We start from the raw sequence: 14,317 nt of genomic DNA, 5'->3' as shown, positions 1-14,317 counted from the left end.
CCTAGGGGGCGCAAGGGGGGATGAATTTTTGCAGAGACAGTGGAATCATAAATTTTTCGCCGAGTTTGAATTTTGTGGCTAAGTCATTTCGCCTTTTTTTCAAGCCAAAGGCACGCAAAATGCCATTGTATTGGCAGAAACAAAGAAGAAGAAGAAGAAGAAGAAGAAGAAGAATCCTAACGGTTACAAGAGGGCTTCGCCCCCCGATTCTCGGGGGCTCGGGCCCTAAAAATCCAAATAAGCCTCCTTTCTCAAAAAACACCCCAATAACTCAAACCATCTCATCAAGGGACTCTTACACTTCTGTAAACCGTAAACCGTAAACCTAGCTGCACATGACAGTATGTATTGGGATACTGCCACTGTTGGTCGTTCACTAAGGTCTTACAATGGAGTAATTGATAAGAAGACAATCTCTTTTCTTCAAAGACAAAAGCAGTTAAGCACTTCTCTTCAGAGCCTCTCAAATGGACTAAGTGGGAGTTTGGAGGCACGGCACTAAGACACCAAATATTGCTGAAAAACCCAGAGACCTAGATGATATGGCTTGAAACTCTTCATGAAATATTTTAATACCTTTCCAAAAGCTGGTATAACTGGAAAACCCTGTACAGATTAGTAATACCAGGGTGCAAAACAGAGCAAGTGATCTCATATTTAACAGGTTTTTTAGAAAACAAGATTTACAATTCTGCTAAAATGGAACTTACTAAGACAAAAGCAAATTTGCTTCCCAGGTTGATGGTGAAATAGAATTCTACATTACAATCATTCAACCCTGTACCCTGGAAGGATTTTATTTCCCATAACTACCCTGACGCTACTTCTAACTACAGATTGAATAAGTTGGCCCTAACATTTAATCAGTCACTGATTTCATTCATCTTAAATGATTTATTATGAACTATATTGATAATAAAGTCCCTCAGATATGATGGTTGTCAGAGCAAGCAGTGTGCTCATCGCCCACATGCAGGTTGAATTAACAAACTTTGAGTTCAAGGTGCAGTCCAAACATTAACCTATCCAAATCACATACACTTTTTTTTTTTCATGGCAAAGTCTAAATATTACTATTTTCTTCTTTTTTTCAACTGTCTACTAAGACTTTTCAGACTTTTTCAGACAGCCTTGTTCTTCCAAAGCTCATACCCTGTTGTTGCTATGTGGCCGTTTCCTTATACCTGTTCGATGTTTCCTTCTTTGAGCTTTGAGGGTTCTAATGTCTAATCTTCTAATCATCTTAACCAATATTTAGGCATCCACCACTGGAGTGAGAGTAAGTGATATCTAAACATCCTTAATGTTCATACCAGATACTGAAGGGTTTTTTGCCACATTGTCAACAGGAAGAGGTAAAATTATAACTTCATCATCAAGCCAGGCTCTTTTTGAAAACTTGAATTGCTCTTGCTATTCAGTCTGTGGTTTTGACCAATCAATCCAAGCCAATCCGCTTTATTTATAGAGCATATTTTTAAAAAATGTTCAAGTTTACCAAAGTGCTGCACAGTTAAAATGGCATATAAGAGCATCAATAAAATAAATAAAATAAATTAAAAATAAGGGGTTAAGACCATAAAAGACATAAAAGGACACAGATCACACAACTCTCATGTTGAATTAAAAGCCAAAGAATAAAAATGAGCTTTAAGACGTGATTTAAAAGTCGTTAGGGTGGGGGATGTTTTTATTTTGGGTGGCAGATCATTCCACAATTTGGGAGCCACCACAGAAAAGGCTTGATCACCCGGGTCTTTAAACGGATTTTAGGGAGCATGAGAATCAGAATCAAGTATTCAACACTACTGGCTAACTAGTGAGAGAGCTAGGCAAGCCCCAACGCAACCTAAATCTCTGATCTGCTGACTCAAGTCATGACCACTCTCGTAGAAAAAGCAAAAGCAAAAGCGTGGTTTCCACCAAGCAGTCTGGTTTAGATTACTATGGTTTGGTACAGGTTAGCTCCGTTAATATTTAGTCTTTCTCAGTGTTTTTCTATCCTCAACATTTGTACCGAGAGAGTGCAGCCTAAACCGGAGTCAAATTCCTTGTTTTCTGGAAATACTTGGCGAATAAAGCTGATTCTGATTCTGATTAAGCCTGGTCCTGTTTGTGCTACCACAGCCAACCATGTCCCCTCGTGGTAGGCGGCGAGTAAGCCGGATGCTGATAGCTGCATTAGTTATGACACCATAGTAGCACTACACAGTGTACCCCTCTTATAGATCCAACAAAGAAGAAAAATGCAGCAGAGTAAGCAAAGAGCAGCAATGGGAGACATCCAACAATTTGTCTTCTTTGTGAGTGGTATGTGCCTCTTTGTTACAAAGCGTAATCAAGCTTTGTTTCAGAGAAGACTGTGAGCCATGATGAGAAATACAGCTGTTGTCGCACGGTAAGTGACAATTCTTTCAACAAATCAACAGACTGCAGTATTGTAGCTCCACGAACCAAACTGAACCGCATGGTGGAAACGGGGCGAAAGAGGCATCATGCCCCGTCCGGAAAATGTTGTGATCCATCTGAATGTGGTGTGAAAAAAAGACAGCAAGAGTTCTCTTATGAAACTCTAAATAAAGTTTTTGATAACATTTCATCTGTAATTCTTCCATCCTTCTTGTATCAGTATGCAAGCTCTGCCATTTAGATTAAACAAACTCCAGCCACTCTTTGGCTCCTTCCTCCACTGAATGGATCAGCTATTCCAACAAAAGCAGCAGTCGTGAGTGGAGAGGAGTGGGGTAATATCTCTAAAGCCACGAAACAGATCAATCTGGGTCAATTGTGACGTATTGTTCAGCAAATGCTTTTAAAATCAAGTGCAATGTCACGGTACGCAGTCGACTGGCTCGAAATCCATCCTGCTGGGGCGAGAATGAACCTCAGACCTCTGGAGTCACACTTGTTCTTTTTCCAACGAGAAAAAGAGTAACTTTGAAAAATAGCTTCCTTCCTCCTGCAGACAGAAAGATACTGAGGCCACATGGCTACCGCTGTTATTGCCTTTCCAGAGAAAGGCTCTGCGGGCTGCTGAGTGCTCATTTTCAGATGGTTCTGGGGCCAGACAGACACACATACACAACAGAGACAATTAGCCTCCATTTCCACACCAACCAAAGTAAGAATCAAAACAAAAACACAGGCATACTGAATTAAAATAAAACCCACTGGCATCACTGTGTTAATGAAAAATGAAAAATCCCAAGGAAATTCTCTTCATTTATATGCATGGCCTAAATTTGTTGCCTGTTGCTAAGGAATTTAAACAGTGCTCGGCCAATTATCTACCAGAGTCTGCTTTGCCCTCAGGTGCTATGCTAATTAGGGTCACAGCGGGTCAGGTTTTAATGCACTCACCAAAGTGAGGCAGGAATCTCCAAGGGATGTTCTCATTTGGGGAAACGCCAGTCACAATCCTGACAGTATCAAAGCTACAGCCACTTAGTCTGCCTGTGTTTGTTTCTGGCTCAATTCAAGACAACTGTCAGACATAATGCAGGTTTCACAGGTATTAGCACACGGCTATTTCAGGGAGAGGATTTTCGGGGTACAGAGACAAACAGAGGATTCCAATTCAAACCCGAGGCGATGAGGTAAGACGAGGACATGAATCAATCAAGCCTGCAGACCCAAATCTTTTTAAAGAACCAGCAATTGTAAATGAGAATATTAAGCCCAGGTAATCCCATAAAATTGAGACCATGAGGCAAAACTTACTCCTCCAGAGTCTTTGTGTGGTTCTTTATCAGAGTTTAACGCCAACTTTGTGCCTCATAAGTCTGACGCACCTTCATGATCGATAGCGCTCTTTGGTTTCTATCCATCACAGCTACTCTCATCTTGGCTGGAGGCAGTCTGCCAGGAAGTCAAGGTCAAATTAATAACCTTGACTTCCTGTACTGAACTCATGAACCCATCACAACCTCTCCCTCTCAATTTCCTGGATGGCCTCTTCAGTGGGTCCGCCGTGATAGCAGGTGATTGTGGGCCACTAACAACCCTCAGGGAGGGTGACATCCTTCACTGACAGGGCTTCTTGTGAAGAGAGGAGTGTGTTTGGCGAACAATGGCCTGTCAGCGCTGGTCCCCCTGTCCCGCTATGCATTGAAAGGTGACATCGGCGTGACTCGATGACACGCAGCATCACATTCAGAGCAGGGGAAGCTTAAGTGGTTCTCATTGTATGGGACTGTGTAGGACTAAAACTCTGTTGTTAACAAGACAGGTCATTAGAGATTCAGGCTGACAGATGTTCAAAGCAGGCTGTGACACACACACACACATAGTGTTCAACTTATGACCTGAAATGAACCCATTCTGTCATCTGCTATGGATGATTTCAAACCTTGATAAAAATATATCTAAACATCAAGTTTAAAGAGGAAAATCTTCCCCCCTTAGCTAACAGATTTTACCAGCTCTCAGAGGTTAATGGTCTGTTATCAAACTGAACTGTCCACTTGTTAGAGCCTATTCCCATCATCCCTCTGACCATGCTCCAGCCTGACTGACATTTTGCATGGCATATGGGGGATTGCATTAATTCAAAGTAATCAATACAAGTAACATCAACTTAGAAAACACATTACTCGATGCACCTGTTCAGCTGCTCGTTAACTCAAATATCTAATCAGTCAATCACATGGCAGCGACTGAAAGCAGAAATTTATTACGCTTAGAAATTAAGACGGGCTTCTGAAGTTCAAAACTGAACATCAGGATGGTGAAGGAAGTAAGAAAAGAGTAGTAACTGACATTGAACATGGCAAGGTTGTTGGTCTGAGTATTTGATAAACTGCTGATCTACTGGGATTTTCACACACAACCACATTTAGGATTTACAAACAATGGCCTCAAAAAGAGAATATATCCAGTGAGCAGCTCTCTGGGAAAAAAAACGCCTTGTTGATGCCAGGGGTCAAAGTGGTTTGAGTTGATAGTGAGACAACAGTAACTTAACTAAGGTCTGTAGAAGACCATTCCTGAACAAGAGGCTAAGATTTTTTTGGGAATCCCGTGGGACACAAGATTCCCATGGGATTCCTGTGAGATGGGAGTCAATTTTACTATTAGTCAAAGCTAACGGGTGCATACGAGGGCGGGAACCAATCAGGATGATCAAATATAATATGTGACGTGGCAATATTTTGTGGCTTGTTTCCAATAACCCTATACTCCAACCATAGACTGTATAAAACATGGACGTAGTCTCGCTGACGTCACCCATCTGTTTCTGAAACGGAAAATGAAGCACATCGCCTTTAGCGGCCATATTGGTAGTGGCAAGGGCTTCGCCTACAGCCATAGGGCGCCGACCGTCACGTGACCCTCAGCTGTCCCTCTTATTGGGGGAGCTCGCAATCTTAATATCCTCTGAACGGCCGAGTTAGAAAAAAATTCACCCCCGTACAGAGGGAGCCGGTAGTAAAATTAGTGACTCAGACAGGAGATGTTTTTTGAGCCAGGTTGTCAATAGGTTAATTTCTGATTTGAAAACGGCTTTTTTTGGCTTGGTGTGTATGTGACTTCTGGTACTTCCAGAGCCAGCCTCAAGCAAACACTCGAGAAACAGCAGATTTTAGCACTTCCGCATTGTCTCATACTCTGAGACCGGAGGTTGCTGCTTGACTCTAATGCAAGTGGAAAAGAACTACATTTCCCATATGCCAACAGTAATCTAAAAATGAATGGGGATAAAAAACAATTCAAATTCAATGTATTGCCTGAAAATTAGAGAAGGGGAAAAATGGGAGCAGTACAGGAGTGGGAGTCATTTTACCAGGAGAGAGAAAGGACAGAATTTTTTCTGTGGGAGTCGGATGGAACAGGAGTAAAAATCCACTCCTGTGTCACTCTCTACTCTGAACACACCCAAACTTGTAATAGACGAGCTACAGCAGCAGAAGACCACACTGGGTGACCCTCCTTTCAGCTAAGAACAGGAAACTGAGGCTACAATTCACCCAGGCTCACCAAAACTGGACCATAGTACACTCAGAATTTGGAGTAAACACCATGAAAGCATGGATCCATCCTGCTTCTTCTGCTGCTGGTGTAATAGTGTTGGGGAGATTCTCTGGGCCCCTTAGTACTAACTGAGCATGGTTTAAAGTCAACAGCCTACTGAGTATTTTTGCTGATCATGTCCATCCCTTTATGACCACAGTAAACCTATCTGCTATCATAAAGCTCAAATCATTTCAAACTGGTTTTAATGAGTTCACTGTACTCCAACAGCCCCCCACAATCACAAGATCTCAATCCAACAGAGCTCCTTTGGGACGTGGGAGATTCTCATCATGGATGTTCAGCCCACAAATCTGTAGCAGCTGATGACGCTTTCACATCTATCAAGCAAAATCTGAGGGATTTTTCTAGCACTTTGTTAAATCTGTGTCACGAGATTTAAGAGTTTTGAAGGCAAAGATGTCCAATCAAGAGTACTAGCAAGAGGTACCTAATGAAGTGGCCAGTGAGTGCATATACAGTATATAGTTGATGCTTGGGTGTAGTGAGAGGAGATACAGGAGAACACTATGCAAAACAAGCCCTCAGGTTTTTGTAAGTTGCCAGTGTTGTTATCTCTCCTCCAAGATTCTGGCACACAGCTTGACAGCTGCTTGACAACAGTGTCCGCCCTGCCTGTGATGCTGATTGGCTAACCTTCCTCCTCGGCTCATTGGATCATTGAGCTTATCATACCAGACAGATCAGTCAAGTCAGAGCAGCGGACGGGTTCAAAGATCTGGAATCCAGCCTGGGTGTTAAGCTCGTGGCACACCACTCAAACATTCCCCAACAACAAGAATGACTTGAATGTTGGCAGCCGTCTCAGTTGTTGAATGTCTTTCTTCCCACAGCACACATCCTCACAAAAAGTAGCAGGGATTCTGAAAGTAGCTCAATGAAGAGGGTTTCTTTTATAGAAACAATCCTTCTACTACTCTGTCAAATGGAAAGATTTCAAAATACGCAAAAAAAAGTAAGACAAGGCGGCTGGAAAAGCTGGAGACAAACAGGTTGGGTGTTGTAATCTCCTCTCCAGGTGCACCTGAGCACAACTGCAAGCTGTTGTAAAGGCTTTCACCAAGGTTAAGGTAGAAATTCTTGGAAATACTAATCTTAGGGAGTATACTTTCTAGTGACACCATTAAAGTGTTTGGCAACACCACTTAAAAAAAAGCAACATGGGTGTTTGTTTAATCAGCACAGGTAAAACATGTAGCTTCTACTACATTGTTTCAGGTTTAGTGGTTAAGTATGACTATATCATGTTGTTGCATGATTTGCAAAATCGTTAAAGCTGCAAGATTGCTTTGTGTAAATTCAACCTTAAGGGTTTAGGTAGGAATCCTATCTGCAACACCCTTCCAGAGCAGATGGTGGCAGTAATGTGCAATAGGCCCAGTCATCAAAGAGCAGAGCAAGAGGATAACCTGTATAACGTGGACATCACCTTGGAGGTTGCAAGTTCCCGATGAGCTGGGGAACAATCCAATTGCTGTTGCCAGAGGTGCATCTGGACATAACTTTGTAAACTTTTGTTTGTATAGTTGGGATAAACAATTAAGTAATTTTTGTTACGACAGCTCATTTAGACCATAAATGAGGAGAGAACACAGTGCATACGAGACTCTTCTGTGCATTGAGATGGCGCTGACTGGCTGTCTGTGCTCCACAGCATGGATTGGCTGTCTGTGCTCCATGGCGCGGACCATGTACCCAATGATTACTAAAGTGGTTTTATGTTTTTTAAAACAAGATGTGTTGATGGACTATGCTATGTTGGCCAACTTTAAAATTAAGTGTTTTAAAGATTACACAACCGGTCCATGCACTGGTGCACAGACAGTCTACAATTCTACAATTTCATTTAGCTTTTTTTTGGACGCTTTTGTCCAAAGTGACGTACTCAGGGTCTTATATCCACTGTGTACCCTCCTCACTCACGGTTCAAATGTCTTACCTTAGTGAACATGTTGAAACAGTTTTACAAATTAAGTCGGACCCATACCATGCAAATAAGTTATAGTATAGCCAATACTTTATTTACACAACATAAAAAATAAGTTGATTCAACAAATTTGGGTCTTGTCAAATAAAAGGATTTATATTAGTTAAAAAAATATTTTCATAATTTAATTACATTCTCTCAACAAGTTATTTCTTTGAGCCGGGTAGCAGATAGCCTGGGTTATTTAACATTTAAGTGTATCAGCCTGTTTCAAACCAGGATTTAATATTTTGAATGCAAACAAAGCCTGCCTGGCTTCGCTCAGCTGTTAGACTTCTACATGATTACCAATTGCGACAGGCGTGCATGGAATAATCTCCACCTGCGTGTCAAGCAAATTGATAAATTAAAGTAACTGGCTGGATTGTGGGTTCATGACTCAGGTAACTAAGGTGACTCAGTAGGCCCACAGCAGGGAGACACGTGCAAGAGAGTGACTTGACCTTTTGAGGATGAAACAGCAAGAGAACGAAGAAGACAAGTGGATAACGTGGATGATTAATAATCTGTAACAAGGGAACATTTTGAGAAGACATTATCAAACAGACCGATTCCTCGTTTGGTGCCTGGATATCAAAGAGTGTGTTAATTCTTTTCTCTGGTTTGACTTATGTCATCAGATTATCTCCCTGTATTACCATGAAAACTCAGCAGGAACACTTAGAGTGGAGACTAAAGATAACACCACGATATAGAGATGACGCTACAGTAGATGATTGCTAGGATACGGCATCACCTGCACCAGCACCTGTAATTGCTTTGTCCTCAGGCAGACATGTGAGTCCTGACAGCTCAAACCTGGCAACCTTGTCGCTCAAACAACAGCGCCTAATGAAGCCCTCACACAGTACTGGAATGGGGATGAGCACCAGCAGATGCTCTGTATGGATACAGCAGAATGCTGAATGCATAGACTTGGACATTCTTACTATTGGACTCCGTTTCTATTGGACTATTGGAATAAGACTGCCTGGGAATTTCAGCTTTATTCAAGGTTGTTGGAGAAGAGACAAATGAAAAAGAGCCCTTTTCTGGTGGTCTCACTGTGAACTTACCCAACACAACACAACAGAGAAGGCTTCACAGTTCTTTAATATTTAGTTTGATCAGTTTGTCTCCCACTCTTTCTTTCAGTATGTTCATTTACTTAATTATTAGCGTCCTCACGTCTTGGTAACAACATGCATTTAACCCCTTATTACCTGAATTAATTAACCACAAAAATTCAAAAACTACAAAAACAAACGAGCAAAATTATTGAGTTTATTACATTTATTGAACAATTAATTGATTTATTGACTATGGTCCAAGGTCTAGCATCAAGACCTGATGGGGTATGTCGCCAGTTTGCAACAGCAGGCATCAAGACAGCTATGACTTACTCAAGTATTTTACAAAACCCGAAAAGAAAAAAAAAAAAAAAAGAGAAAAACATCAAAAAAATTAAATCAGAGAAAACTGGAAAAAAAGAGAGAGAATAGAATAAAAGGAGGGAATGAAAGAATGTCTGAAAGAGAATGAAAGAGGAGAGACAATGGAAATAGAGGAAGAGGACAGAAAGAAAATGGAGAGAGGAGTGAGAAAGATGAAACGTTGGCAGTAAGGAGAGAAAAAGAGAGCTATAAAGAAAAGGGAGAGAGAAAACAGGGAGGGAAAGAGAAAGTGAGGTAGAAAAAAGAGAGTATGGAGAGGGAAAAGAGAAAAAGGGAAAGATAGAGAGAAATGGAGGAACCATGAGAGGGTATGAGAGACAGAGAGAAGATGGGAAAGATAAGAGAAGAAAGGAGAGAGAAAAGAGGAGAGGTTGAGAAAAGAGAAAAAGAGGAACAAAGAGAAAACAAAGTGAGGAAGGAGAAAAAAGCAAGGCAAGGAAGGGTAAAAGAGCAGAAAGAAAGGAGATAAATAAAAAGCTGGAAAGAGAAAAAGATAGGGAAAGAGAATAAGAGAGAGAAGAAGAGTGGGTAAAGATAGAAGGATGGAGAGAGAAAAGACAGAGAAAAGATGGAGGAGGAGTGAGAGGAGACCAGGGGTGGGTAATATATATCGCCCATGATATTATCCCCTTCTCGTGTTGCTTTAACAATGTGCAATTCTACATTACCGAATATTACTGTTTTGTAAAAAATACACAGACGGTGCATTGATGGTAAAGGAGTGGTGATTGAAAGTCCTCATTCGCTGCTTGCTTCAGGAGCCAATCAGTGGCCGGGGTTCAGTCACGTGACTCTGTTGAAACCAAAACACTACATAGTCGCACATGGAGGAAAAATACAGGAGACGTGGGTCCCTTGCCTGGAAATAGTTTGGTTTTGGATATCATTCTGGCTTAATGACTTTATTTAACATTCATTTATTTGTTTATTACAAACACTTACCCAAGATATTGTGGAGCAAACCTGATTTGTCACATCATGTTATATAACCTGGACGTAACTTAAAGTTGGTCATAGTGAAGTTGCCATAGAATACTGTCGGGCAATGTTTTCCAGAGATACATGAAGCACTTTAAAAATAAACAAGAACTTTTGTTCTGAAATGTTGTGTTCATCCATAGTTGTCCTCTTGGTAGGCAAGTAGTTATACAGTATTTCTGTTCAATTTTGTCAGATCATCGTGATTGGAAAATTTGAAAAGATAATCGAGATACTTATTTGCCCTTATCGTCCACCCCTAAAGAAGACAGAGGAGGGGTGAAGAGAGTGAAAAAAGAGGGAAGGAGAGAGAAAAGAGAGAAAGAGAAGAGGCAGAGAGAAAAGGAAAAAGACCAAGAGAAAAAAAGTAAGAGAGGTGGATTAAAGAAGAGAAAGAAAAGACAGTGAGAGATGGAGCAGGAGAAATGAGATGGAGAAAGAATGAGAAAGAAAAGATAAATAGAGAGAAGGCGAGGGTGAGAAAAGAGAGATAAGCCTATGGGCTGATGGGCTACAGTCAGTCATGTGAACACCTTGATTTATAAATAAGCATACTGTAGACTGAGGATGGTAATGAAAGGAGTGATTATTCATAAATCTGAATAGTGAAGAGGTAAACCTCTGTCTCCTCTGAAATGAAACTCACTGAAGTTGGCAAAGAATGTTCGCAGCTCTTGGAGAGCGCTGCTGACACACTTGGAGCGGCTCAGATATGAAAATGGCACAGCGTTTACTGTAGCTGAGGTGCTCCTAAATTGGGAGCATCGGAGGTGTTACCAAATATAAAAGTTAATCTCAAGCCCAGCATAAGGACATGGAGTCAGTCCAAACTTTTTCACATTGATCGGGAGGAGACAGATCTGCATCATGTAGAATGAGAGTTTGACTCAGATGCACAGAAAGAAGAGTTCAATTGAGCGGAAACAACCAGAAAAAGGTTTTGAAAATAGCATCTGAAAGATACAATCTGCTGCCATTTCTGTAAGGCTCAGAAAGGCTGTGGCAAACCATCATCATCATCATCACCATCATCACCATAGCTGTAATCGCTCTCGCTTTTTCTCCAGTTACCCTCACCGCCACCCTCAGAGATAGCACTTGCACTTCCATGGTGGAGGCCGTTGTCTCGATCGGCCTCATTTAAATAGAATTCTGAACACAAAAAAAAAAAGAAGAAGAAGAAGAAGCACTGAACTATCCCACCTTCCAAAACAGATACATCTTATTTTCAGAGGAGGCAATAAAAGCAATGCAGGCCCAATTCCCCACAGTTTCCAAGACAGGGGCTGTATTTCAGCTAGACTCATCAATATGCAAAACATCAGAGCATTGCTTGCCACAAGAATATTCCCTCCACTGCACACTCTGCAAATGTGCACAAACATTTCGTGTTTCTTTTTTTCGAACCAGCTTCGATTGGCAAGAAAAAAAAAGTATGGAAATCTTCAGCAAACATAATCATGTTTTGATGAAAAGCGCTGAGATTCAAAGCTCCAAATTGCCCTATTTGATTTTTATCCTCTGCAGGCAATTGTCAAAACCAAAGAGGGATAGGGAGAAGAAGACTCCAGGGTTGAAATCAATCCGCTACCTTTTATATTTGGGAAGCAGTGAAGTAACTCCCAGCACTGGATTACATTTCAAAGCTGAGAGCCTAGAGCTTTTCCAGTCCAGGAGCATGTATAGTGTGGGAGAAAGGTGCTGTAGCGTGGGAGAGAGGCGTAATCACGATGACCTACAGTAGGGTAGATGTAGGTTAAGTTGGTCTCTTGCTTGCTCTGCCTTTCTCTTCCTCAAGTCTCTTCCCTGGGCTGTCTTTCCTGGGTTGTTAAATCCCTGCTTCTTTAATCTCCTTACTCAGCTACATCCTCTTTAAAGATGCAGAGCCACAGGAGAGACGGCGTATACGTCAACTAGGGACTGGTGCCTGCGCGAGGGGGGGGTGGGACGGGTGGAGTGTTTGAGTAACGGTGAGGAGGAGGAGAAGTTTTTGGTTCAGAATGTGTTGTGTGTAAACAGAGCACACCTTCATGTCCTGAATGAGGATTAAATCAATCTGGTCATTTCGTTTCCGCCTTTAAGGAGTCTAAAACCGGCTGCAGAGTAATTTTCTCAGTCTCCTCTGGAAATCCTCGCTGGAATAATCACTGCTACATCTGCAACTCCAGATCCTTAAATAAAGGCTCAGCCTCCATGTTCAGCAGTGAGCTTCCAGTGCTTTCAACAGTGATAACATAATTGATTGGATCCCACTGTGCCACTTAATTGACTCAATATGACTCTTCCTCTGCTGCATATTAACACAGTCAAGCATGTGCAGAAATAAAAATACTGTATCGCCCTGCAACGCCTAGCACATGTATGAAATCCTCACACACGCACACACAAGAGCGCACATGCAACCCTGCTCTTTTGACGCTGGTGCTCTATCAATACCATCAAAACCCATTCCACTCCACTTCCCCCACCGAGCACTATTGTGCGGCTTTACCTATCAATCATCCGCCTGCTGTAACGCACAACAGCAGCAGCAACACTTCAATAATGGTGCATCACCTGAGACTCAGGGAGATGAAAGTAATCCATTCAAAAATGGATCACCGCCGATCTGCGTTTGCCACATGCTATTCAGTGGGAGGAGAAAAGCTCTACTGTAGATTTCTGGGTCATCTTTCAAGTGTGTGCATCTTTGAAGTTTTGCAGCGTGGAGTCGGTACCTCAAAAAAAATAAACACATTTATGAGACGTGCAAAGTGTGTCACCTGGAAGCACTGAAGGATTGTGACAGTTAATGAACACATCTGAAGCCAGAATGTATCATTCCCTCTCAGTCACATGCGCTGATTTTCAATCACCCCTCAAATGTGAAAGTTATCAGATCATCAGGACCCATTTTGCACAAATTGCTCCAGAGTGTGGGGGGTCACATACCAGAGCAGCACACACACTTCTTCACCCACCTCCAGTCATAAACACTCCATATGCAAAAACAAGGGCTCAAATATAAGCAGTAATTAGTGGTTTAGCTGTACCTGTTTCCCAGAAGTACATAGACTTCCCATCGTCTGTCTGCGTGTGAGCCTTCCAGAAACTGCACAACAGCAGCAATGTCACCAAAAGGTGCCAGCTCCCCTCTGTCCTTATCCGGAGGGTCCCTGCTGCACCCCTCCACCCAAGCCCCATGGTCCGCCACAGGATAAAAGTAAATCCACTCAGCTGGAAGGTCAGCGTAGGCAGTGAAGAAGAAAAAAACTAGTCCAAAAGGCAACAGGAAGAAGTTCAGTTTGAGAGAGTGAGTGTAAAAGAGGGGAACAGGAGTAGTGCATGTGGTGTGTGTGTGTGTGTGGTGTGTGTGTGTGTGTGTGTGTGTGTGTGATATCAGTCCTGCAGGAGTTTCAGGTCCTGGTCCTGGTCTTGTGAAGGACAGAGACTAGTTTTCTCCGTTTTGCTCCACTCCTGGCAGGCTGGTCCCAGAGGGAGGCTGTCAGTGACAGTGACGGAGCCGCAGACGCACGGTACGGTCTTCCTCCTCCATCCTATCCCTTCTCTCTGCTGCCGTTGCTGCCTCTGTCCTCTGGCGGTGGAGCAGTGACAGTGGGCGAGTGTCTGCAGTGTTGTTCGTTTCCCTCCCTCTCGTTTGCTCTCGCTCCCTCCCTCTCTCTGTGTCTCCTACTCCCTCACTCATTTACTCCTCTCCCAGTGCCTTCCTGCTCCCTCCTCTCCCACTCCCGTCAATGTTCCTCTCCTTCCCTCATCTTCTCTTGTTTCTTTCATTTTCCCTTTATTGTCACACTCTCTTCAACTCCAACATGCTCCTCTTCACTTTCTACTCCTCTATCTCTCCCTCCTTCCTCCTCTTCCTCCACTCGTCCTCCACTTGGAAGCGTTG

General features: G+C 42.4%; 1 protein-coding gene across 1 annotated transcript in view; it reads right to left on the bottom strand.

Moving 5' to 3' along the window:
• Nucleotides 1–14,045, bottom strand: part of thsd7ab (thrombospondin, type I, domain containing 7Ab) — a 271,299-nt gene extending 257,254 nt beyond the window's left edge. The window contains exon 1 of the mRNA XM_074683386.1: nt 13,461–14,045. Within this exon, the coding sequence (XP_074539487.1) occupies nt 13,461–13,611 (151 nt within the window). The 5' untranslated portion in view covers nt 13,612–14,045. The remainder of the gene's footprint in view (nt 1–13,460) is intronic.
• Between the last annotated feature and the right edge of the window lie 272 nt (nt 14,046–14,317).

Source organism: Halichoeres trimaculatus, unplaced genomic scaffold (assembly GCF_033239565.1).
Source record: "Halichoeres trimaculatus isolate MK-OKI-2021-1 unplaced genomic scaffold, fHalTri1.1 fHalTri1_scaffold_12, whole genome shotgun sequence".
Taxonomy (NCBI): Eukaryota; Metazoa; Chordata; class Actinopteri; order Labriformes; family Labridae; genus Halichoeres; species Halichoeres trimaculatus.
This window is presented reverse-complemented; position numbering and strand designations above follow the sequence as displayed.